Source organism: Cynocephalus volans, chromosome 10 (assembly GCF_027409185.1).
Source record: "Cynocephalus volans isolate mCynVol1 chromosome 10, mCynVol1.pri, whole genome shotgun sequence".
Classification (NCBI taxonomy): Eukaryota; Metazoa; Chordata; class Mammalia; order Dermoptera; family Cynocephalidae; genus Cynocephalus; species Cynocephalus volans.
Genome location: NC_084469.1, coordinates 44,488,923 through 44,515,585, shown reverse-complemented (window position 1 = coordinate 44,515,585; position 26,663 = coordinate 44,488,923). Strand labels below are relative to the sequence as shown.

Below are 26,663 nucleotides of genomic sequence, written 5' to 3'. Positions count from 1 at the left end.
CCCAGTGTATAGGCTTCGTGCCTTTGTCAAAGATCAGATGGCTGTAGGTGTGTGGGTTGATTTCTGGATTCTGTATTCTATTCCATTGATCAGTGTGTCTGTTTTTATGCCAGTACCATACTGTTTTGGTTATTATAGCTTTGTAGTATAGTTTAAAGTCAGGTAGTGTTATGCCTCCAGCTTTATTTTTTTGCTCAGCGTTGCTTTGGCTATGCGTGGTCTTTTGTTATTCCATATAAATGTCTGGATAATTCTTTCCATTTCTGAGAAAAATATCATTGGAATTTTGATGGGGATTGCATTGAATTTGTATATCACTTTGGGTAGTATGGACATTTTCACAATGTTGATTCTTCCAATCGAAGAGCATGAGATATCTTTCCATCTTCTTGTATCCTCTCTAATTTCTCTCAGCCGTGGTTTGTAGTTCTCATTATAGAGATTTTTCACATCCTTGGTTAACTCAATTCCTAAGTATTTTATTTTTTTGGTGGCTATTGTAAATGGGCAGGCTTTCTTGATTTCTCTTTCTGCATGTTCACTATTGGAGAATAGAAATGCTACCGATTTTTGTGTGTTGATTTTGTATCCTGCTACTGTGCTGAAATCATTTATCAACTCCAAGAGTTTTTTGTAGAGGTTTTAGGCTGTTCAATATATAGGAACATGTCATCTGCAAACAGGGACAGTTTGACTTCATCTTCTCCAATCTGGATGCCCTTTATTTCCTTCTCTTCTCTGCTTGCTCTGGCTAGTACTTCCAACACTATGTTGAATAGGAGTGGTGAGAGTGGGCATCCTTGTCTAGTTCCTGTTCTTAAAGGAAAAGCTTTCAGCTTTTCCCCATTCAGGATGACATTGGCAGTGGGTTTATCATATATGGCTTTAATTATGTTGAGATACTTTCCATCTATACCTAACTTATAGAAGGTCTTTGTCATGAATGAATGTTGAATTTTATCAGATGCTTTTTCAGCATCTATAGAGATGATCATATGGTCCTTGTGTTTGAGTTTATTAATATGGTGTATCACATTTATTGATTTGCGTATGTTGAACCAACCTTGCATCCCTGTGATGAATCCCACTTGATCGTGGTGAATAATTTTACGTGTGTGTTGCTGTATTCTGTTTGCTCGTATTTTAGTGAGGATTTTTGCATCTATATTCATCAAGGATATCAGCCTGTAGTTTTCTTTTTTGGTTATATCTTTACCTGGTTTTGGTATCAGGATGATGTTTGCTTCATAGAATGATTTGGGAGATTTGCGTCTGTTTCAATCTTTTTTTTTTTTTTTTTGTCTTTTATGTGACCAGTAAGGGGATCACAACCCTTGGCTTGGTGTCGTCCACACTGCGCTCAGCCAGTGAGCGCACTGGCCATCCCAATATAGGATCCAAACCCACGGCGGGAGCGCTGCTGTGCCCCCAGCACCGCACTCTCCCGAGTGCGCCGTGGTGTTGGCCCTGTTTCAGTCTTTTGGAATAGTTTGTAGAGAATCAGTGTCAATTCCTCTTTGAATGTTTGGTAAAATTCTGCTGTGAATCCATCTGGTCCTGGGCTTTTCTTTGTTGGGAGCCTTCTGATAACAGCTTCAATCTCCTTTATTGTTATTGGTCTGTTCAGATTTTCTATGTCTTCATAACTCAGTTTTGGGAGCTTGTGTGTGTCCAGAAATTTATCCATTTCCTCCAGATTTTGATATTTGTTGGCATATAGTTGTTTATAGTAGTCTCGAATGATTCCTTGTATTTCAGATGAATCAGTTGTAATATCACGTTTTTCATTTCCAATTTTTGTTATTTGAATTTTCTCTCTTCTTTTTTTTTGTTAGCCATGCTAATGGTTTGTCAATTTTATTTATCTTTTAAAAAAAACAGCTTTTTGATTCATTGATCTTTTGTACTGTTTTTTGGGTTTCAATTTCATTCAGTTCTGCTCTGATCTTAATGATTTCTTTCCGTCTGCTAACTTTAGGTTTGGATTGTTCTTGTTTTTCTAATTCTTTAAGGTGAAGTGTTAGGTTGTTCACTTGCCATCTTTCCATTCTTCTGAGGTGAGCATTTAATGCAATAAATTTCCCCCTTAGTACTGCTTTTGCAGTATCCCACAGGTTTTGGTATGATGTATCATTATTTTCATTAGTTTCAATAAATTTTTTGATTTCCTGCTTGATTTCCTCTTGGACCCATGTGTCATTAAGTAGAATGCTGTTTAATTTCCATGTGTTTGTATAGTTTCCAGAGTTTCGTTTGTTATTGATTTCTAATTTTAATCCATTGTGGTCTGAGAAAATTCATGGGATAATTCCAATTTTTTTGAATTTGTTGAGACTTGATTTGTGACCTAATATGTGATCTATCCTGGAGAATGATCCATGTGCTGAAGAGAAGAATGAATATTCTAAGGTTGTTGGATGGAATGTTCTGTAGATATCTGCCAAGTCCAATTGGTCTAGAGTATTGTTAGATCTTGTGTTTCTCTGCTGATTCTTTGCCTAGATGATCTGTCCAATATTGAGAGTAGGGTGTTCAGGTCCCCTGCTATTATGGTATTAGTGTCTATTTCCTTCTTTAGGTCTAATAGAGTTTGTTTTATAAATCTGGCTGCTCCAACATTGGGTGCGTACATATTTATGATTGTTATGTGTTCTTGATGGATCAGTCCTTTTATCATTACGTAGTGTCCCTCGTTGTCTCTTTTTATGGTTTTTAGTTTAAAGTCTATTTTATCAGATATAAGAATAGCTACTCCAGCTCGTTTTTCTTTTCTGTTTGCATGGTAAATCTTTTTCCATCCTTTCATTCTTAGTCTATGTGAGTTTTTATGGGTGAGGTGGGTCTCTTGAAGGCAGCATACAGTTGAGTCCTCCTTTTTAATCCAGTCAGCCAGTCTGTGTCTTTTGATTGGGGGATTTAAGCCTTTTACATTAAAAGTTGTTATTGAAAAGTGTTGATTTATTCCTAGCATTTTATTGATTATTGTTTGGTTGTCTTAGGTGTCTTTTGTTCCTTGCTTTCTGATTTACTGTTTGTTTTCTGTGTTTGTTGGTTCCTTAGGTTGTAGATAGCCTTTTTGTTTGTTTGTTTTCTCTTCATGAATGCCATTTTTATTTTCCTAGTGGGTTTAGATTTTTCTTGGGTTTTTATGGCAGTGGTAGTTATTTTTCAGGAACCAAACCCAGTACTCCCTTGAGAATTTCTTTGTGGTGGTGAACTCCCACAGTTTTTGTTTGTCTGAGAAATATACTATTTGCCCTTCATTTCGGAACGATAGCCTTGCAGGGTAGAGTATTCTTGGCTGGCAATCTCTGTCTTTAAGTATTTTGAATATATCATCCCATTCCTTTCTGGCTTTTAGGGTTTGTGATGAAAAGTCTGATGTTAGTCTGATTGGGGCTCCCTTATAGGTGATTTGACTCTTCTCTCTTGCAGCTTTTAAGATTCCCTCTTTGTCTTTGAGTTTTGCCAATTTGACTGTAACATGTCTTGGAGAAGACCTTTTTGGGTTGAATACATTGGAGATCATTGAGCTTCCTGGATCTGAAGATCTATGATTTTTCCTATACTTGGGAAGTTTTCTGCCACTACTTTGTTGAATATGTTTTCAATACAATCTCTTTTTACCTCCCCTTCTGGAATACCCATGACTTGGATATTTGAGCGCTTAAGGTTGTCTGATATCTCTCTCAGATTTTCTTCAATGCCTTTGATTCTTTTTTCTTTTTTTTTTTTTTTGTCTGCTTGTGTTATTTCAAACAGCCCATCTTCAAGTTCATAGGTTCTCTCTTCAACTTCCGCAAGCCTGCTGGTTAAACTCTCCATTGTGTTTTTCATTTCGCTGAATAACTTCTTCAGTTCAGCAAGTTCTGCTACATTTTTTTTCAGGGCATTGATTTCCTTGTACATTTCTTTTTTCAGGTCCTGTATACTTTTCCTCGTTTCATCATGGAATTTGATGAAACGAGGAAAATTCTAGCTGAATTTTCTTGTATCTCATTCAGTTTCCTTAGAATTATCACTCGAAGTTCCTTGTCAGTCATTTCAAGGGCTTCTTGTTCTATAGGATCTAGAGCTTGAGAGTTATTATCCTTTGGTGGTGTACTTTCTTGATTTTTCGTATTTCTGGTATCTTTTCTTCGATGTTTATTCATTGTGGCAGGGGGTTTCACAGTCCACTGGTTTGACACTATTGACTGACTAAGATGTTGCTCTGGTTGCCAATTTGGTATGGTTACCTCAGTGACTGCTCAGTTGGCCCCTAGTGCCTTGTGTGTGTGGTTGCCTTGGGTCTTGGGCCTCTCCGGGGAGCCACCTCTCTGGTCAGGTTGATCTTGACTGGGCTTCTGGATCATGGGGTGGTACCGCAGGGTGTGTGGTCTCTGCTGAGCTTCCACCTCCCGTGCTGGACTTCTCCCTGTTCCGTGTGCTCTGGGCCAGGCTGCTGGATCACGCAGTGGCTGCCCCACAGGGTGTGTGGTTTCTGCGGAGCCTCCGCCTCCCCTGCCGGACATCTCCCCACTCTGTGCGCACTGGGCTGGGGTGGGAATAGAGCCTGGTGGTGGCGGTGAAGCCTATCTGCCGGATTGTGCAACGGCGGCCCCGCAGGGCATGTTGTTTCCGCAGAGCTTCTGCCTCCCCTGCTGGACATCTCCCCGTTCCGTATGCACTTGATGTTATGTTTTTATAGTTTAAATCGGTCGATTTGTGGGAGAGAGTGATGCTAGGGACCGTCTCTTCCGCCATCTTGACCGGAAGTCCCAGGCTTGGTGAAGGAGATATCAAAGGCTCCAGACTTCACACAAGCCATCAGCTCCATGCATGCAGCACAGATGTTATTCAGGGGGATGACAATCACAAGGATATCGCCAGCAGCTATGGCATCTGGACTTGCTTCCTAGAACTGCCAGGGCCACAGGTACACTGTGCTCAGTTGACTTAGCATCTGCCTCGGTTTCTCCATATAAGGGCCCTTAATCACAGAGTCTGTTCAAAGCTCATTTCATCCAGCCGCTTCCTTCCTGGCAGCTCACTCAGTTTCTGAGGCTGGGAAGTCCAAAGTCCATCTGGCGGTGGCAACAGCGACCCAGGGGTCTCACTTTGCAAGATGGTGGAAGCAGAGAGAGCAGAGATTTGTAATTTCCTAATGACTAGTGGCATTGAGCATCTTCTGTATTCTTGTTGGTTATTTGTTTATCTTTGGAGAAATGTTGGTTATGCTTTTGGTGTTGTATTCAATAAATCATTACTAAATCTAAGGTCAGAAAGATTTTCCCGTTTGTTTTCTTCTAAGAGTTTCATGGTTTTAGCTCTTACATTTAGGTCTTAGATTCATTTTGAGTTCACTTTTCTATATGGTGTGAGGTAAGGATCCAACTTTTACATGTGGATATCCAGTTGTCCCAGCATTGTTCATTGAAAAGACTGTCCTTTGGATGCCCATTGGATGGACTTGGCATCTTTGTCAAAAATCAGTTGGCCATGGATGTTTGAGTTTATTTCTGGACTGTCAATTATATTTCTTTGTTCCATATGTCTATCTTTATGCCAATACAGCAGTGTTTTGATTACTGTACCTGTGTAGTAAGTTTTGAAATTGGGAAATGTGAGTCTTCCAACTTTGTTCTTCTTTTCCAAGATTGTCTTGGCTATGCCGGGCCCCTTGCAGTTCCTAATGAATTGTAGGATCAGCTTTTCCACTTCCGCAAAAAAGGCCATTGGGATTTTGATAAGGATTGCAGATCAAGTGTAGGTCATTTTTGGAAAGTATTGCCACCTTAACAATAATAAATCTCCCAATAAGTGGATACAGATTGTCCTTCCATTTATTTAGGCTTTCTTTAATTTCTTTCAGCAGTGTGTTGTAATTTTCAGTGTGTGAGTCTTGTACCTCCTTGGTAAAATTTATTCTTAAATATTTTATTATTTTAGATGTGATTGTAAATGGATAAGGGGCATAAAGAATAAGTATGATTTGTAACAATGAATATACTAATAAAAAAATAAAAATAATCATTTCCCTCTTAAAATTTGCTATTATACCTCAAAGAGTACCTCAATCAACTTTCCACACAGAAATTTTATCTTTTTGAGGCTGAGGAAGAATCTTCTGATACTGGTCCTTCTTGGCCCTTGAATGTTTTCCCCAGTTCCCAGTCAGCCTTTCTCTTGCCTTCTGTTTACTGTTGGTGTGAAACTCACAGCATAACTGCTTGTAATGCCTTGGTGGAAGAAGGTGGGATCTATTCAGAGGGTCTTGTTCTTCCATGGTTGCACTTGAAGAAGTGTTTTGAAGACTGGATTCCAGTTATGGCTGGGGCTCCCAGTGTCTTTGGATTTCAGAGCCAGGAGGAACTTCAGAGATAACTTTATTCAGGAATAAATTGAGGCTCAGGAAAAGTGACTGACTTACCCGTGGTCACTACTTTATTGGTGCAGTTGTAGAGCTAGGAAGTAGCAGAGATATGTGGGGAGGAAGGAGAAAATCGTCAAGAGACTTATGTCCTAATTCTTTCTCTGCCATAATTTGTCATGTGCCTCAGACAAGACCATTCTCATCTATAAAAAGATGTTATGTAAGCTAATCTGAAGGTTACCTTTGAGCATACAAACTCTATGGGTTCTGTCAAATACGTACTTGGTAACTATGTTTTGTGGGGCCACTTAATAAATGGTCTTACTAATTTAGCCTAGTTTTCTTGTGTTTTTGTTTTTTGTTTTTTGTTTTTTGGCGGCTGGCCGGTACAGGGATCAAACCCTGGACCTAGGTGTTGTCAGCACTATGCTCTAACCAACTGAGCTAAATGGCCAGCCCTAGCCTAGTTTTTATCTATCGGAAATACTATTACATTTTTAATATTCTTATCAGGGTTTTGCTTGATCTTTTTGTTGAGGAGTCATTTGTTTTTTAATGTAATTTATATATGTTTTAAATTTATTTATGTTTTGTTTTATAGAGAGAAGGACTTTCTAAATTCAACAAGATCTATGAATTTGACTATCATCTCTATGGCCAGGTAGGTGCTCAAATTAATTTCCATCATAAAGCTGAAGTGTGCTTTCAGATGCATGTGCCATTTTGGTATACATTCGTTGGGTTTTTAGCTTTAGCTAAAAAGTGCAGCTGTTTACTATAAATCCTTCCTGAATTGCTTGTACTTAGTATTAAGAATAATGTCATCCTGGTCATATGTAGAATATGTTACTCTGTTGAGAATAACTTGTTATGAACTAAAGGTCCCTTGTTACAGGTGATCGTTTTATAATTTACAAAGGAACCTCTTTTTAATAAAATGTGGTCCCATCTCACCTCTTTTTTTTTTTTTTTTTGTCTTTCTGTGACCGGTAAGGTGATTGCAACCCTTGGCGTGGTGTCGCCCTCACCGCGCTCAGCCAGTGAGTGCACCGGCCATTCCTATATAGGATCCGAACCCGCGGCGGGAGCGCCCCTGCGCTCCCAAGTGCCACACTCTCCCGAGTGCGCCACGGGGCAGCCCCCATCTCACCTCTTTAATAACGAGAAAGATGCTAATACACAATAGTTTGAGGAAATTTTAAATGATACAAAAGGCACTGTGGTACTACAGTTAGAATGTTGACTGTATTATGGAAGTACCCCCTTATCTTCGGTTTCAATTAACCACTGTCAACTGTGGTCTGAAAATATTATATGGAAAGCAGATGATCATCCTTCTGAGTATTGTCAGAAGGTCAGTACTAGCCTAACGCCGCATCAGAATGCCTGCGCCATTCCCCTCGCTTCCTCTCATTATGTAGGCCCTGCATCATCAGCACAAGGAGAAGGTGAGTGCAGTATAAGAGATGCTGAGAGAGACACACTGCGTTCCCATCACTTTTACTGCAGTATCTTGTTATAATTGTTCTATTTTATTATTAGTAATTATTAATCTCTTACTGTGCCTAATTTGTCAATTAAACTTTATCATAGGTGTGTACATAGGTATAGGAAAAAACATAGTTCTCTGTATATAGGGTTTGATACTATCCATGGTTTCAGGAATCCACTCAGGGTCTTGCAACATATCCCCTGCAGATAAGGGGAGCTACTGTACTATGGCTTTTGGCTTTGAAGATCTATATTTGTGTTTTTTTCTTCCCAATTTTTTTTTCTTTAATAGAAGTTCTTCCCTTTTATTTGAATGATTTGGCACAATATAACTGCAAAATACTAACTTGAATTTTGTTATTATTCAGAATGTTACCATGATAATGACTTCGGTTTCTGGACATTTGCTGGCTCATGATTTCCAGATGCAGTTTCGAAAATGGTCAGTACAATTCCTGGGGGAAGGACTTGCTGATTATTACAGTAAGTCGTGAAATAGTACAGGAATTTTGAGGCGTGTTGATCTTACCCTGTAATTTATAATACTGAGATGACCTAGGATTATCTGGTTCATTGTGAATTTTTATCATGTCTTTAGAATAAACAGCCTTTTTTTGGTGTTCCCCTAAAATAGCCAGACCTTTTTCGTGTAGTCATTGCACTGCATTTATACTACTGCAGATATGCATGAAAGGGTTCCAAAATGTCTTATTAGCAGCTCCTTTTAACTTCTTCGGGAAGCAGATGGTGCATTGTGTAGAGGGTCATAGCCTTGGTTTTAATCCTCTGGGACTTTTTCTGTTGGGGATCCACCCATGAGCCTACTGGAGCAGTTCATTCTTATTAGAATAGAGGGCTCTCCATCACGCTCTGAGGTGGGACTCTGTTTTCATTCTTTTTTAGGCAGAGCTGCAACCCCCTTGTCCTCTTTGAAGCAGAAATCGAAAAGTACTGCCCAGAGAATTTTGTGGACATCAAGGTAGGTTTTGGAAGACATATGGCACTGAAATGGGGACAACCACAAATAGTCAAACTGAGTAATTTCTGTATTTTTAATGCATTGAAATTTAGAGGTAAGGTTTTCCATCAAGCTTAATATCGTGATTAAAAAATTATTCCCACCCATTGTATAAATGAGGCTAAGTGGTCAAGTGACTGAAGTAAAGCCTTTTTTGTGAATAGTAGTTGTTTAAGGAAATCCTGGGAATAAGCATTGTTAAATTATTAATTCTAGTCTGCATCCCACCCTTAGTTAGACTGAAGAGGCAACAAAGTGTAGATGGTTGTTTGATAGTAAATTGTCAGTTTTCAAGCAGTCAGGGCACCTATAGGTTGTTCACTGCTTATTAGGAAGCTTCTTGGGATGAAACTCAATTGAGTTTAATTTTTTTTCAATTGGGTTTAACTTTTTTTAACCAGAATGTATCAGAACCACTAGAGTTGTAAGTATGTGTGAAAGCTGAGTTTTAGGTTCCATCATATCGGTGATGAAGTTGTATTAAACCCTCAGTCTCCTGGAAGCTCATGGGTCTGAGCTTTATGGTCTGAAGCTTTATGGGTCTGGAGGATTGTGCTAGTGGCCATCATTAGTGCTGGTAAGAGCAGTTTTGTCTTATCTTTTCTCCCTCATCTAGTTGGCACAGTGCAAGAACAGCATTAATCCCACTCAGGTCTCTCTAGTGTAAAGGTGTCAAGTAATTGCTCTGTGATTCTGCTCTCACTGCTCTTTCCCCACCATGAACTTTAGAAAACTCTGGAACGAGAGACCCAGCAGTGCCAGGCTCTGGTGATCTGGACTGACTGTGACAGAGAAGGGGAAAACATCGGGTTTGAGATTATCCATGTGTGCAAGGCTGGTAAGTGTTGCACTGCTGAGTTTCTTTACCTTGGGGCCCCATACATAGAGCAAGATACACACAGGTGGGCCATGGCTGAGTTCTTCCACACATGCTCTCCCTCCCGAGTCTCACCAGCTGTGGGTTCTGGAGCAAGTCACTGAACCCTGGGTACCTAGACTTCCTTATCTGTAACATCAGGCCTGTCCGACATGTTTCCTGGGGCTGCCTGTGGATTAAATGAGTTGAGTGGTGTAGACCATTTAGCTCAAGGCTTGTTCCTTTTTAGGTACCAGGAGAACACTATCTTCTTGAGAACAGGGACTTTATATTCTGTTTTTAAAAGTTGTATATTGAATATATGCAAAAGAACGTTTATACCATAAGTAAAGTACAAAGAACAGTTCTAAAATGTTCTTTTTTTTTTTTTAATCTCCCATATTCTTTGTACAGTGCCTGATGATTAATAAATAATTGTTGAGATGAATTTGAATGGCTGTAACAGGGTTAATGGTTTCAGGTAACTTAGAGGAAGGGATGAATGGGCCATTCTCTGGTTGAGAAGGTGGGGTTTTGTTTTGGAAGCTGTGTAACTCCTGGGAATTTAAGTGCATTAACTTTCAAGGACAGTTTATATGTCTCGTATTCTTTCCTGAAAGAGCATGAAATTCCCCCACAGGGCCCTCTAATTGACAGCGTTTTTCTTTTCCATAAAAGAATGAGAGAGCAAGACAGATTAAAGTCTCAAAAGACTCATCAAGAAAGTTTAGTTCATAGCTGAAATTTCCTCCCCCATTATTTCTGACAACCCTCAGTTTATAGATGTTTCCCTCTTAGACATTGTTATTAATTTAACCTGATAGGTAAATGGATGCCTCACAGTTTCTTGAACTGGTTTGCCTTTATTTTAAGGTGGTTTAAGAGAAGTGAGTCCTTTATGATGAGAGGACAGTGTGATGTGACTTTGACCTTAGTCACTCCTTGTGTTCTGTAGTGAAGCCCAGTCTGCAGGTGCTGAGAGCCCGTTTCTCTGAGATCACATCGCGCGCTGTCAGGATGGCCTGTGAAAACCTGGCTGAACCTGATCAGAGAGTAAGCGATGCTGTGGATGTGCGGCAGGAGCTGGACCTGAGGATTGGTGAGGAGCTAGGTGGACCTTTCCTATGGCCCCCGTGGTACACTGATGTTGGGTTATGGAAACACACATGAGGCTCCTGTGTGGATGTGTGTATCCGGCTTTGACCTCATCATTTGTCAGTTCTCCTTTCTTCCAACCTAACTTTCCAGGCGCTGCCTTCACTAGGTTCCAGACCTTGCGGCTTCAGAGGATTTTTCCCGAGGTGCTGGCAGAGCAGCTCATCAGCTATGGCAGCTGCCAGTTCCCTACACTGGGGTTTGTGGTGGAGAGGTTTAAAGCCATTCAGGCTTTTGTGCCAGAAATTTTCCACAGAATTAAAGGTAAGGCAGGTGGCAGGTTTGCCCAGGAATAACAAGGGGGATCATGGAGTGTTAATAGCACTAATTATAAATGTGTGATGATTTTTTTAGTGTTGCTGCCCTTTACCTTGCCCCATTGCAATATTCAGAATTCACTTAAAGTCTTCTTTGTTCTCCAGAAATGCTTTCCTTTTTCATATTCCTTTAACTTTCACTATAATATACCATTTTCTATCTGTCATAGCATGTGGCTTCTGTGAGACACAGCCTTTCTGTTTATCTCTTCCCGATATAGTAACTCATGACCACAAAGATGGTACTGTAGATTTCAACTGGAAAAGGCATCGTCTCTTTAACCACACGGCTTGTCTTGTCCTCTATCAGTTGTGTATGGAGGTAAGAAGTCCTTTGAAATCTTTATGGTCTAGGAAACGTTCTGCACGCCCTCCAAGACACTCCCTCTCTGTTGGTAGAAGTGGTCCTGTCCATTCTCCCACTGAACTGTATTAGTTTTGTTTGCACCTCAGAGCATCACTTTTTGGGGACCAGTGACACTAGAACTTCATGAAAACAGCACTAAAAATATGAAAGGGAAGGATCTGCAAAGCTTTTAGATAAAACCAGTAATTTTGAGAAATGTGCAGTTGAAGTCTGTCCCTGAGGCATATACTGTCTCCAGAGATTAGGAAGGATCAGCTAGACCAGTCTAGACCATAGACTCCTGGAGTTGGGAGGGAGTTTCGGCAGCATCTGCTCCAACCCTCTCTTCCATTGGTCACATGAGACAATCTGGAGAGATGAAAATCACAAACAAATGAATAAGTTCATTTCGTATAGTGATAAATGTCTGGAAGAAAATAAAGCCGGGTAAAGGAATAGAGAATGTTCTAGGAATAGAGAACTGTTCTAGATGTGGTCATGAAAGGCTTTTCTGAGGGTTGACAAGTGAGTGGAGGCAGGAGTGATTAGGACACCGCGAGGGCAGGACCTGGGGGGAGTATGTGTCATAGAGCAGCACCTGCAGAGGGCCCCAACCAGCTCAGGCCACAGGCAGTGAGTGGCAGAGTTGGGACACTGCCTTCCTGGGTCCTGACTCTCAGACTGATGGTTCACTTTGTGGTGCCACTTCCCATCAGTCAGTGCATCATTGCCTGATTTAACTTAGGGGCTGCACACAGGGGTGCCTGAGGAACGTTCATAGGTATCTAGGTTTGGTAATTTGTGGTGTGCTTCTTGGCTATAGCCTGCTGGCAGATTTATTATTAATTTGGTAAGGGAGTGATAACTATTAAGCACCTGCTGTGTGCCAGGCACACTGTTACGTGTCATTTTGTTTAATCCTAATAACGGCCTGTGAGGGCGGTGATACCATCTCCATTTTATAGAAGAGAAAGCTGGAGGAAGGGAAGTAACTTGCTCACAGACACACCAGAGCTCTTAAGTGGCAGAGCACACATTGGAGTCCTGTGTATTCTTGCTCCTCTACAGACCACACTGATCCAGGGAGACAGCCTGTTTGTCCACCACTCTGCCCTGTGACCCTGCACATTTGTCTGTTAAATAGAAAGACCTGCCCTGCTTCTCCACCAGGATGTGGTTCAAGAATCAATGGCATGTGGTGTACTTTGAGCTCCTTGGAAAGAGCACGTAGTCCCTAGTCTATTGGGAAGGAGAAATTCAAATTTTGATATACAGATATCCTTACTAGCAAATTATTTAAGCTGAGTTTTTTGTTCATTTACACGGTCTTAAAAATGTGAAGTTGGTTTTAAGATTAAAATTCTCCAGCTTGTATTGTGTAATTTCTCCTATTTCTAATGCTGTCTTTACCTGAATTAAAAAAAAAAAAAAAAAAATAGTAATACTGTACATGTGTGGGTAGGCAGCTGTACCCAGGAGATGCAGACTGTTGATTTTATAGGCTCCGGAGGGGACACTCTAAGGCTTACGAAACTGCCCTTCAAAATCTTGGTTTGAGTGAAAAAGGGGTGATGACATTCACCACACTGTTGGCTGCAAGCGGTCTTCAGTGTGGCAGTGTCTTGGACTGTAGCTGTGGCCTCAGCTGTCAGGCAGGGTAATCTGGAATGGTGAGCAGGGGCAGTCCACAGCAAGGCGGGAGATGATGCACCAACACTTTAATGTGGTCCTTGCTTTCCTGGCTTTCTAGGATCCCATGGCAACTGTGATGGAGGTCAGGTCTAAGCCAAAGAGCAAGTGGAGGCCTCAAGCTTTGGACACTGTGGTATGTTCCAGGTGGCCTATTTCAAGCACTGAGGATCAGTTACTTCCTGTTGTTGGGTCTGGGGTTCTACTGATGGACTGTGGTTCAGAGGAAGGAAATGTTGCCTGTTGCAGAGCCACACAGCAGAGCGCTTGGAAAAGACATGGCTCACTTGACCTCTTCATGCTATTTTTTTAAGTTAGCAAATGCATTATAACTGCATTATGTGAGGTTTGGGAAACAAAAGCAGGAAGACAAACGACCAGTAATCTCACCATCCTTACATAATCACTGATATAGTTCTGGTATCTTCTCTTCCTAATTTTTTCATATACATAGTTTTACAGCATCATAATTGGAGTAACTTGTTTTTTCTACCCAAGCAATTTTTCATGTTGCTGCCTAATCTGTGTAAACATAATTTTAAATATCTGCTATATGAACTTACCTTAAAACAGGACTTCTCAAATTTTTTGATCCCGCGAAGAGCCACCCCCATGGGACACAATTCTGAAAAAATCCCATTAGGGATGCACCTCCCCAGCCACTACTTAGCAGGAAAATGCAGGGTAGAGTTATAGTCAGAGTTAACTCTGGAGGTTGAACATGCAGGATGTGCAGCCTAAGAAACCTGCAGAGGCTGGTGGGCAGTGCCTTCTCTGTCTCGGGTATCCATAATGTATTGTGTGTATGGTATTCCAATATGGTATTCCAAGGGAAAAGTTGTGGATTGATTTTATATATTAGGCACATATGTTTTATTCCTTACATGTTAAATATGCTTTGACGTATAGTCAATAACATTGTTGAAGTGTCATGTAGGGGAAAGAATAGCTGATTATCCCCCTGAGGACCTCAAAGATGGTTTTTATCATCCAGAGGAGTCTGCTGGGGCTTTGGTGGTGTTTCCAATGTGTGGATCTCAGATTACCTGTGTTAGAATCAGTGTGTTAGACTGCTTGTTAAAAAATGCTGATTCTGGCCTCTGTCCCCCTACTCTGTCAGATTTCCTAGTGGTCAGGGCCCAGAAATCTGCTGCCTTCCCTGGTGAGTCTAACTGCTGCTTGTCAGAGTCTGAACACTGGGCTGGGATCTGGCTCTCCCTGGCTGGCCCAGAAATCTTTCTCGGGCACAGTCTTTCCTCCTCTATATGAAAGCAGCAACTGGAGTAACAGGGGCCAGACCTGTCTGAAGATGAGTTGTGTGGTCGTGTGGTGCCCACCGACTCACCCACCATACCTAATGTTCCTGTCGACCCATTCAACAGGAGCTTGAAAAGCTGGCTTCTCGCAAGTTGAGAATAAATGCTAAAGAAACCATGAGGATTGCCGAAAAGCTCTATACTCAAGGGTAAATATTCTGGATTTGGGAGTAGAATTTGGTGCATCTTTATCAGGATAAAATGTTTTAGAAATAGAGTTGTGGGGAAACACAGACTGTCTAGATATCACCTGGGCTCTGAAATAGAAGGATTTTTGACATTGACGTTTCAGTAGGAAAAGGTTAGCTAGGAACCCGTAGAATAGATTCAAATCCTGTTCTTGGCCCCTCAACAACTCTCTCTAGGGCCCTGGCAAGTGGCGAACAGCAAGTGGTACCTTTAGGAGTTGTTTGCCTGTGAAAATCATCCCTACCTCAGGGGTCATGAATGCCAGGCACTGAAATCCTCTTATATGCTGTCTAACATGTGACTGTTGAACACTTGAAATTTGGGTTGTCTGCATTTGGATGTGCTGAAAATATAAAATATACACTGGATTTTGAATATTTGTATGAAAATAGAATGTATCCTATCTCAATGATTTTTAAGCAGCTAATAGAAACTTTTTTTTTTTAAAGATGATTGGTGAGGGGATCCGAACCCGTGGACTTGGTGTTATCAGCACCACACTCTCCCAAGTGAGCCACAGGCCAGCCCCAGCTAATAGAAACTTTTAAATTGCATATAGAGTCCACTTTATAGTTGTATTGGATAGCATTATACTTTGTATACTTTAAGAAGTTACAGAGACACATAATGTTGAAGCTGTCAGGGCCAATGAGGCTTGTGCACTGCACCAGGGCCATTCTGTCATACTAAGCCTAAGAGAAGCCAGTGAAGTGTACCAGGCTGCGAGTCTGCTGGCAGAGCCCTGAGCCCTTATCCTGCTCTGTGGCCGCTTCCATTTCACCTTTGGCTTGAGTGTCCTAACAGGAGAACCTAGTGCTTTTCACCCTGTGAGGGAGTCACATCTCAGAACTTTCCTCAATGTAGGTAACCAAGGCTGTTTTCAGTTGAGTTGGCTATGTCAGGTGGGCAATTGCAGGTGTTACCAACTGCTTTCATTTCTTTATAGACCAATTAAAGAGCCTAGCAATTTCTTTTTCTGTTTGTTTGCCTTTGTTTTAGGTACATCAGCTATCCCCGAACGGAAACAAACATTTTCCCCAGAGATTTAAACCTGACTGTGTTGGTGGAACAGCAAACCCGGGATCCCCGCTGGGGGGCCTTTGCCCAGAGCATTCTAGAGCAGGGTGGCCCTACCCCACGCAATGGGAACAAGACTGACCAAGCCCACCCTCCCATTCACCCCACCAAATATGCCAGCCACTTGCAGGTTGGTCTTTCTGAAGGTGCTGCCTGTTGGAACACAGAGGGAGGTGCTGAAGGGTCAGTGGTAGGATTTGAATTTGCTCTACAGACTCTGACTTTAGGAAATAAGTGGTTTTGAAATATCTTTTCCATTTCAGAAAAGAGAAATCAGTGTCAGGATTTTCCTGTTTCATAATCTTCTGCCTGGCTTTCATGAAAGACTCCCCATGGTGGGCTCCACCCTCTCTCCAGCCCCACTTCCCCACTCTGTCAGTTCCCACAGCTTCTCCACTGGCCTCTCACACACCTGCCTGGGCTTTTGCACAGCCCCCACACCTACAGCGAACCTCACGAACCTTATGGCCTTTGTGGTCCCTTGTCAGCTGGAAGAATCCAGTCCATCCTCCCAAGAACGGGATCAGCTTCCTTTGCCTTCCTGAACCTTTACTGCAACCCTCCTGTCACGCCGCAGTCACTGTGGCCTTCCCATTCAGCTCTGCCTGACTGTGTCTGTGTTTTAGTCACTTCCTCAGCAGGGAGTAAGTGCTGGGAGGGCATGAGCTGGTAAGGGTTATTTGACATCTGCAGGCTTATCACAAAATTGAGTGAATTTTAGTCTTTTCTTCTTCTTTTTTTTTTTTTTTTTTTTTTAAAGATGACCGGTAAGGGGATCTCAACCCTTGACTTGGTGTTGTCAGCACCACGCTCAGCCAGTGAGCGAACCAGCCATCCATATATGGGATCCGAACCCGGGGCCTTGGTGTTATCAACACCGCACTCTCCCGAGTGAGCCACGGGCCGGCCCAGTCTTTTCTTCTTTTAATAACATATTCTTTCTGATTTAAAAGTAATACATGTTGGGGCTGGCCTGTGGCTCACTGGAGAGAGTGCGGTGCTGATAACACCAAGGCCACGGGTTCAGATCCCATGTAGGGATGGCCGGTTCACTCACTGGCTGAGCGTGGTGCTGACAACACCAAGTCAAGGGTCAAGATCCCCTTACCGGTCGTCTTTTTATTTAAAAAAAAAAAAGTAATACATGTTCATTTTAGATAATTTAGAAAATACAAAAGATTATAAGGAAGAAAAAAATTGACTGTAATCCTACCCCTACCAAGAACCACATTCTTATGCATGTATATAGTGTTCTTATGATAAAATTATAATCTCAAATGATTTTGTAAAAACATTTTAACATTTTTTATCATAAGCATTTTCTCATATACTATAGTTTTTTAAAGTATGATATTTAACATTGTATAGATGTACCATAATTTATTTTGCCACATCTGTTTTTGGAAGATTAAGTTATTTCCAACTTTTTGATAGATGATATACTATAGTTAATGTTTGTATACATAAATATTTGTGTGAATCTCCAATCATTTCCTTTGAATAAATCCTTAGAAGGGGAATTATTGGATGTGATTATGAGTGTCTTATGGGCTTTTGATAGATTGAGTCTCACTAAATCCTGATCACGTGATTGATTGGAAATCACCCTAAGAAATTGCTGCTTGAGTGTGTGCATGGAGTTGGCCTAAGGCTGTCGGGTCCTGTGTTATTCTGCCTGTCTTGTATTCAGGGAGTCTCTTGCTACCTTCTTATGCTTTCGTCTTGTTTTCCGCTTAGATTGATGTTTACATCAAAGAACCATTTCCCACTTTGGAGGGAAGATGACTCCCTGGCTGACCACATCTGAGTAGAGTTGTGAGATGTATCAGTATAAACTCTTAGCTCCTCAGGACATGTCTGGCACTCCACTTTAGTGCAGGACCTGAGGAGTGATGTGGCCTGTTCTGTGCAGAACTTGAATCTGAAAGGTGGCATAAACCAGGTTTAAACTACTGGTGATGCTACTGTCCTTAAGAGGTGATATTCTGGAGGGAGTTTCACACTCTTCTTTCTTCCTAGGGAGATGAACAGCGACTGTACGAGTTTATTGTTCGCCATTTCCTGGCTTGCTGCTCCCAGGATGCTCAGGGGCAGGAGACCACAGTGGAGATTGACATTGCTCAGGAACGCTTCGTGGCCCATGGCCTCATGATTCTGGCACGAAACTATCTGGACGTGTATCCATATGATCACTGGAGTGACAAGGTGATAAAGAGGTGGGCCCCAGGGAGAGAGAGGACAGCCGTGCTCCCAGCCCTGAGCCATCTGAGGGAGCAGGACTGTGTTCCTTGAAATGGAGGTTGTCTTTTGCAGGAGTTCATGACAGACTGATCTGACTTCCATGCCTGCTCCTCCCTGTAGATCCTCCCCATCTATGAGCAAGGTTCCTGCTTCCAGCCGAGCACTGTGGAGATGGTGGATGGGGAGACCAGTCCGCCCCAACTGCTCACTGAGGCTGACCTCATTGCCCTCATGGAGAAGCACGGCATTGGTCAGTAGCTTGTCCAGGTAGCTCTTGAACACTTACTAATTCCCAGGCCCTGAATCTCCTCTAATCCTCACAGTGACTCTCTAATGCAAGAGCTGTATTCTTATCTCCATTTTATATTGAAGCAAGGGAGAGAGAGGTTAAGAACTTACAAAGGTTACAAAGTGTGTGAGTTATTAAAACCTCATCCGAATCACTCCACAGTCAATGCTCAAACCCTGCACTTCATCATGCATGTAATGACAGAGATTTCCAGGACTCAGAGGGCTCCGCAGGGAGTACCCTTTGGCCCACATGTAGGTTTGCTGTTGTTCTGAATAAGGACAGCAAACAGGTTGCCAAGAATTAAAACTTGGGAGAGTCATTGTGCAACTCTGTCTTCATCTTTGAAGTATCAGGTATAGCAGCCTTGAGCCTCGTTCCCATGTGGAACAGTGGCTGTACACTCACACCACTCATGTTCACAACACTTGCACTTACACCACTCACATTGCTCACACCACTCACACACTGTTCACACCACTCATTCACACTGCTCACACTGCACAACATTCACATTCACACTGCTCACAACACTCACATTGCTCACACTGCTCACACAGCTCACATTGCTCACAACACTCACATTCATACAGCTCACACTGCTCACATTCACACCACTCACATACTGCTCACACCACTCACACTGTTCACACCACTCACATTCACTGCTCATACTGCTCACAACACTCACATTCACACTGCTCACACCACTCAAATTGCTCACACTGCTCACATTCATACTGCTCACACCACTCATGCTCATGTTCATACCACTTACATTAACATGGCTCATACCACTCGTGCTCACACTACTTATGCTCACACTACTCACTGCTCACTCACACTGCTCACACTGGCTTCACACATCTTCATGTACATGGCAGAACCCTCCTGTTAGCCATGGGTGGCCATATTCTCAGCTTTTTGTTAAAGTGTTTTCCATAATTGCTGTGGAATCAGAATGAGGTTTAAAAAAAAAACACTGTTTGAGAATTGCATTTTCCCCCAATAAGTCCTATGGCTCAAGCTTTGCAGGCAGGTCCTTGTGACTAATCTGCTGCCCCTTCATTTGTTCATCACAGCTCTTGAGGATGTCTCTGGCAGACCTAGTCCAGAAAGGCCAGCGGCTTAGTGGAGGGGAAATGGAGCTCCCTAGGTGTGTTAGGAGCAGATCATTCCATCCAGGGTACAGCTGCCTCACCTACAAAGGCAGTTTCGTAGTCCTGTGACATAGGAAGAAATGCTCCAACCTGGAGCCCATGACTGTAACTGGGATATAGAGAAAGCATGCACGTTTATGAAATTAGAGGGAGTCTGCCCGTCATGATTTATTCATTAAAAATGTATGAAGCCTGCCAGAGCTAGACCTTGGCCCAAGCACTGGGGACACAAAAGGGAATTAGACCTAACCTTTCCCTTCAAGGGTGCAGTCCAGCAGAAGAACCAAACCAGACCAATACTTTGAATATATGCAATGGGTTCTGCAGGAAACAGGCAGGGAAGAAAACTTCATAGGGGCGCTGGCATTTGAGCTGGACCTAAAAATCTCATAGTAAAACTACCTGACCAGCGGAGGCAAGCCCAGCCAGGGCAGGGCCTGAGGAAAGCCAGGAACAGGAGAGCACATGCCTACTGTGGCTGCAGTGGGGGTGTGGGGACATCACAGAAGGTGAGGCCAGAGAGATGATGTGGACCTGACTTTGCGGGGCCGTGCATGGCCTGTGTGCCATGCTGAGGTGCTTAGATGTTGGCACCGGGTCAGTGGGGAGCCATTTAAGATCTCTAAAGAAAGGAGCCACATAGAGGAGGTATGTTTTTATAAAATAATATTATCAGCTTTATTGAGACATGATTCACATACAATTCACCCATTTAAAATGTACAGTTCAGTGTTTTTTAGTATATTCTCAAAACTGTGCACCTGTCACTACACTCAGTTTTAGAGCATTTTCATCACCTTAGAAAGAAACCTCGTACCCTGTAGCAGTCTCTCCCTGTTCCCCCGTTCAGCCCTAGACAACTCCTGATATTTATGACTCAGTAGATTTGCCTATTTTATATATTTCTGTAAGTAGAATCATATAATATATGGCATTTTGTAACTTTCACTTGGCATAATGTCCTCAAGTTTCATCCATGTTGTAGTGTGTGTCAGAACTTCATCCCTTTTTATTACCAAATAATATTCCGTTGTGTGGATATACCACATTTTCTTCATCTGTTCATCAGTTGATGGACATTTGGGTTGTTTCTACTTTTGGGCTATTGTAAGTAATGCTGCTGTGAACAGTGGTGTGTAAGGTTTGTGTGGACATGTGTTTTCAGTTCTCTGGGGTATATACATAGGAGTGGGATTGCTGGGTTACATGGCAACTGTACGGTTAACTTCTGAGGAACCACCAGACTGTTTTCTGAGGCAGCACCATTTTACATACCCACCGGCAACGTACAAGGGTTCCTATTTCTCCACACTTGTAATCATCTATCTTCTTGACTATACCCATGCTAGTGGATGTGAGGTGGTATTTCACTGTGGTTTCGATTTGCATTTCCCTAATGGCAGAGGGACTTTTTTTTTATTGGCTGTTGGACTGTATGGGGATCCGAACCTTTGACTTTGGTGTGATAACACCAAGCTTTAACCAACTGAGCTAACTGGCCAGCCTGAGGGGGGGGGGGGGGGGAGAGAGAGAGAGAGAGAGAGAGAGAGAGAGAGAGAGAGAGAGAGAGAGAGTGTGTGTGTGTGTGTGTGTGTGTGTGTGTGTGTGTCAGCCTGAGAGAGAGAGAGAGAGAGAGAGAGAGAGAGAGAGAGAGAGAGAGTGTGTGTGTGTGTGTGTGTGTGTGTGTGTGTGTGTGTGTGTGTGTGTCAGCCTGAGGGTGACTGTGTGTGTGGGGGGGGGTGGCTGGTGAGTACAACGTTGTTTTTTGGACGGGTAAGGGAATCGCAACCCTTGGCTCGGTGTCGTCCGCACCACGCTCAGCCGGTGAGCACACCGGCCATCCCTATATAGGATCCGAACCTGTGGCCTCGGTGCTCCCAGTGCCACACTCTCCCAAGTGAGCCATGGGGTCGGCCCCAAGAGCAACATTTTAAAAGGTCCCTTTTGGACAACTTAGAGAATGGGTTGGGTGAAGGAAGAGACCAGAAATGGGGAGACTGAGGATGTTGTAATGATGCAGATGTGGTAATCTGGGCTCCAGCCATGGCTCTGACACATGGAGGGGAGGAGAAAGATTTAAAGAAGGAGTTTTCAAGCTGGAATTGATAGCTTTGATGGGTAATTGGATGTAGGGGAGCAGGAGAGTTGATATTGCCATTGTGATTTCTAGTATGAGCCAGATGTGAATGGAAGCATCTTAGTTGCATGGAGCATCCAGGCAGAGGAGGGGTCCCAGGGTGATGGAGGCAGCCCCGGGCCCTCTGGGTGCAGTGGTCTGTATTACTTCAGAGTAACAGGAAATGTCTTCCAGGTACTGATGCCACTCACGCGGAGCACATCGAGACCATCAAATCCCGGATGTACGTTGGGCTCACCCCAGACAAGCGGTTCCTCCCGGGGCACCTGGGCATGGGACTTGTGGAAGGTAAAGAGAAGGGGGGAGTTCAGTGGATAGCAGGGCAGCCTTGTTGCCGAAGTCCCCAAGGGGGTCATGTGGGGCGTCACAGCTCACCAGTCTTTCCCTGCAGGTTATGATTCCATGGGCTATGAGATGTCCAAGCCTGACCTCCGAGCTGAGCTGGAAGCTGATCTGAAGCTGATCTGTGAGGGCAAGAAGGACAAGTTTGTGGTGCTAAGGCAGCAAGTGCAGAAATACAAGCAGGTTTTCATTGAAGCACTGGCTAAAGCAAAGAAGTGAGTGCCAGAGCCTGTTCTCCTGCCCAGGAGATCCTTTAGCTCTATGGTCAGGGCAATGCCGTTTCCCAGTATAAGAAGTGGGGGCTCTTGGGAGTGATTCAGCAGAATTGAGGTAAGGTAGCTCCTCATAAGCTGTGCCCTTTGGGTTGTTAACCCTGCCAGGTTCATCTTCACCAGTGGCCTCATTACCTGTGGGGGGCATTCTCCACACACAGCTCCTCCCCTTTGGGTTTTCCTCCGCTGAGTTTAATTTCTTTCTTTCCATAGAGTTTTGTCAGTGTAGAAGCAATAATCAGAATGATCTGCTCCACTTATCTGGGATATTGGCTTTAGAAATGCCATTCTCTTGATTTTAATTCTGTCTTGAATTAGGCAGCAGAGTCTTTTAAAGTTGGTAAACCCAAGTGCTGGTGTAGGATCTATTTGTTCTCTGGAGCATTTGGAGGTGGTCGTTTAGCAAGCAGCATGTGTGCATTTTGTTAGAAACGTGTTTTCTATGATATTGTAATTTATAAGATACATATATATTTGGTCTTTGTTTCCTGGCACACAGCTCCTAAAACTCTTAGAGTCACCAAAGTTATATGTCTTTTGTATAGTAATAAGATGATTGGAGGCTGAGGGCTCTGAATAGCCTCAGGATGGGGGCTGGTTGCCAGGGAAACCAACCATGTGATTACAGGGTTGGAACTTTCAGTCCCACCCTACCCCCAACCCCCAATTCTGGGGAGGGGAGAAAGGCTGAAGGTTGAGTTGATCACCAATGGCCAATGATTTAATCAGTCATGCCTAAATAATGAACCCTCCACAAAAACTCAGAAGAACAGAGAGCTTCCTTATAGTTGAACACATGGGGGTCACTGGACGGTGGTACCCAGAGGGGTTATGGAAACTCCACGCCCCTTCTCCTATAGCTCACCCTGTGCATCACTTCTATCTGGCTGTTCATCTGTATGCTTTGTAATATCCTTCATAATAAAAGGGTAAACATAAATAAAGTGTTCCCCTGAGTTCTGTGAGCTGCTCTAGCAAATTAATCAAACCCAAAGAGGGCGTCATCGGAACTGTGTTTTATAGCTGGTCAGTCAGAAGCACATGCCACAACCTGGAATTTGCAACTGGCATCTGAAGTGGGGCAGTCTTGTGGGATTGGCACCTGTGGGATTTATCTCTAGGTAGATAGTGTCAGAATTGAATTGAATTGGAGGATACTGAAGTGGTGTCCACTGGAGAACTTCTTGGTGTGTGGGGGGAAAACTCCTACACATCTGATGTCAGAAGTGTGTTGTGAGAGTATAGTAGGTTTGTTTTTTCCTATCCTTCAGACCATACCATGCCAATTTTCAAAAGAAGTATGTGACCTAGTTTAAACTTAAATGTAGACAGACACTTCAGGAGTTTATGCATGAACCCTGTGCAGTTTTATTTATTTAACGTGGTGCCAGTGACAAGACAGAAGTGTCTGCCCGTAGCTGATTCCTCCCAGGAGCTGGCCAGGAGTCAGAGAGGAGCCAGGACCTGTTTGTGAGTCCTCTCTCTGTCCCCTGTTCTGTTCATCAGGCCAGTGGCTCACTGCCCAGCTGGCTCCCTGGGTCATGCATGTTGTGTACACACAACAGTGTTGTAAATGCATTTGCAGTGATTGCTGGCTGGTGTATTTCTTTGCCTTTTCTTCAGATTGGACGAGGCCTTGTCCCAGTATTTCGGGGAAGGGGCAGAAGTAGGCCAGCAAGAAGAGATCTACCCAGCCATGCCAGAGCCCATCAAGAAGTGCCCACAGTGCAACAAGGACATGGTCCTCAAGACCAAGAAGAGTGGCGGGTCAGTGCCCCACCTCTGCTGGCCCTGGCACCCACTGTGTTGGCCGCACATCTCTCTGAAATGCCCTGTCATTCCATTTCCATGTAATTGCTTAAAGGCAGTCCTGCTGCTGCCAACCAGTAGACAAGCTGTTGGAGCTAGGATAGCAGGGTGGGTCTGGCCTTTGAGGTGGGAAGTGCTGTGGGAATTCAGAACAGGTGAGGACTGAGTCATAGTGGGGGTTTTGTCCCCTGTGGGTAGAACAGTATTTACCCAATTCATGACGATTGCAGGAGCATGAGCTTCAGATCCAAATGGGTCTGAGTTCCAATCCCATTTCTGCCACATATAAGCTATGTGACGCAAAGCAAGTTACTTAACTACTCTGAGCCCCAATATCTTCCATAAAATAAGGTCAATAGTATCTACCTCATGAGCTGTGTTAAGGGTAAGGATCTGCTGAAAGCATCAAGACTATATAGCACATTGCCTGATACACTGTAGATAACTCAACAAATACTACATTTCTTCTCCTCTGGTTTTAGTTCTCAGCCAGGCCTGAAAAACTCCCTTTTCATTTTCAGGGCACTAGATCAGACTGGGCAGTTTACCCCCAGAGTCAGGTTGCACATCTGGCCTAGTTCTCCGAGCTAGCAGCTGGCCACTGGAGGAAGTTTGGGGAAAGAAGCGTTGAGGAGTAGTGGCCGCAGTGCCAATCGCCTGCTGTCCTGCTGGCTGGCACGATGCGAGGTGCCCCATAAACACCTTTGTTTGGTCTTTGTGCCACCCTCCAATATTCTAAAGAGTGAAAACAGTCTTAGAGGGCTGAGGGGCTTGTTAAGAGTCAGGCAGCCCTAGTGAGCAGTGAAGGCAGAAGCTGAACCCAGGTCTTCTTAGTCTTTCTCCATTCTACCCAGCCTGCCTCAGGCTGCAGCTTTGTGCTGCCTTCTGCTGCTGAATGACTACTGTGGTTTCCCAAACTCCTCACCACCAGCCTGGCTGGCCTGGTGGAGAAAAGGTCACTCGGCTCTCAGAAACCAGAGGTCAGTAGGCCACACCCACAGCTGGAAGCAAGGGGCAGGGCTTGTGTTACCCACAGATATGGAAGCCAGTGCTGCTCAAGGCTTAGCCCAGTACCTGGGGCAAGTAGTTTAGTGCTTAATAAATGCTATCGATGGGTTTTTTCTTTGCCACCACTAGGTAACTAGATTAGTAGTCGCTGGAATCTAAGGGGAGAGAATACTTTTGTTTTAGCTTTGAATTCTCAAGTTCTTGATCAAAGGAATGCTTCTCAGAGCACCCAGGGCGGTCTGGAGATTCTCTTATGGGATTTACCACATCCAGAGTTTATCTGATAATTTCTATTTCTGAGTTTGTGAATTTTCTGCTTAAATAATTGGTGTTTAGGGTTGGGTTTTTTTCCTGCCTAGTCATACTCAGGCACTCTCAAAGGAATTTGTAAATCCATATGCGTGTTGGCTAATCAAACCCTAAAGCTTTGTAAGTAGAAGGTGTCAAGAAACATTGGCCAAGAAAGACAAGTAGCATAGATGTTGGGAATAAAGGCTCTTCCATCAGACAGATGGGTTTCCAGTCCTAGCTCTAGCTAACTACATGCATGTCCCTGGGCAGGTTTCCAGAATGCTCCAAGCCGCGGTTTACTCTCATGCAAACTGAGGGTGCTACTGCACCACCCGGGATTGTCATGAGGAAGAAACGTGAGAATGTGCGAGGACGCGCAGTACAAGGCACATACTGCTGGCATTAAAGCAGGCTCGGCAATAGCTGCGTCATTGTTTAGGGATGTGGGAAATAAGTTTCTCTAAGTCATTCAGTATCAGTGACTGTATCCAATTAAGTGTCCTCCAGAAACATGAATGTCCTCTTCAATCAGCTAAAAGTTTCGCTGGCAGACAGTGACAGCCTAAGCATGTCTCCCATATTCCCCATGGTCTCCCCAGGTTCTACCTCAGCTGCACGGGTTTCCCAGAATGTCGATCGGCCATGTGGTTTCCCGACTCAGTGCTGGAGGCCAGCAGGGATGAGAGTGTGTGTCCATTGTGTCATCCGCAGCCTGTGTACAGGTGAGCTGGGCACCAGAGTCAGGTATGCCCTCGACACGTGTGCTGAAGCATGCAGCTTTCCCTTCCTCCTGCTGGAACCCAGAGGAGAGTATCCTGAAATCTGTTCTTAGGTACTGTGGGGTTTTAGCTGTGCTTGGCAGCAGCCAGGACAGCAAGCCTGATCCGGTTCTGCTGTGTTTGGTGGCTGTCACTGCCATGGCAGGGATGGAAGCCCAGAATGGAGTGAGCTCCAGGCATCCAAGGAAGAGGCCTCCTGTATCATGAGGAACCACGAAGCTGCCCTTTCCCTGACCTCTGCAGATAGATCATTGCTGCATTGTGCGCAGGAAATTATTCATGTATTAAATATGGCATCCAAGCCCCTCTTACAAGCCTGGAGCCCCTCTGCTGGCCAGTGGTTCTCAAACCTCTTGGTCACCAGATCCCTCACACTCTGAAAAATCATTGAACAGCCCAAAGAGCTTTTGTTGTGGGTTGTTTATCAATATATACCATATTTGAAATTAAAGTGGAAACATCTTTTACGATATTTAATAATTCATTTATAGTAAGTGCATTGCATCCTAACATAAATAACGTTTTT

General features: G+C 43.5%; 1 protein-coding gene across 1 annotated transcript in view; it reads left to right on the top strand.

The window, feature by feature from the left end:
* TOP3A (DNA topoisomerase III alpha) overlaps positions 1-26,663 on the top strand; it is a 35,722-nt gene that overhangs the window by 4,046 nt on the left and 5,013 nt on the right. Inside the window, exons 2-17 of the mRNA XM_063111562.1 lie at positions 6,957-7,016; positions 8,215-8,288; positions 8,750-8,825; positions 9,594-9,702; positions 10,676-10,819; positions 10,969-11,139; positions 11,414-11,514; positions 13,289-13,363; positions 14,610-14,692; positions 15,732-15,939; positions 17,829-18,014; positions 18,171-18,300; positions 21,811-21,924; positions 22,028-22,193; positions 23,874-24,017; positions 25,958-26,080. Coding sequence (XP_062967632.1) covers positions 6,957-7,016; positions 8,215-8,288; positions 8,750-8,825; positions 9,594-9,702; positions 10,676-10,819; positions 10,969-11,139; positions 11,414-11,514; positions 13,289-13,363; positions 14,610-14,692; positions 15,732-15,939; positions 17,829-18,014; positions 18,171-18,300; positions 21,811-21,924; positions 22,028-22,193; positions 23,874-24,017; positions 25,958-26,080 — 1,964 coding nt within the window. The remainder of the gene's footprint in view (positions 1-6,956; positions 7,017-8,214; positions 8,289-8,749; positions 8,826-9,593; positions 9,703-10,675; positions 10,820-10,968; positions 11,140-11,413; positions 11,515-13,288; positions 13,364-14,609; positions 14,693-15,731; positions 15,940-17,828; positions 18,015-18,170; positions 18,301-21,810; positions 21,925-22,027; positions 22,194-23,873; positions 24,018-25,957; positions 26,081-26,663) is intronic.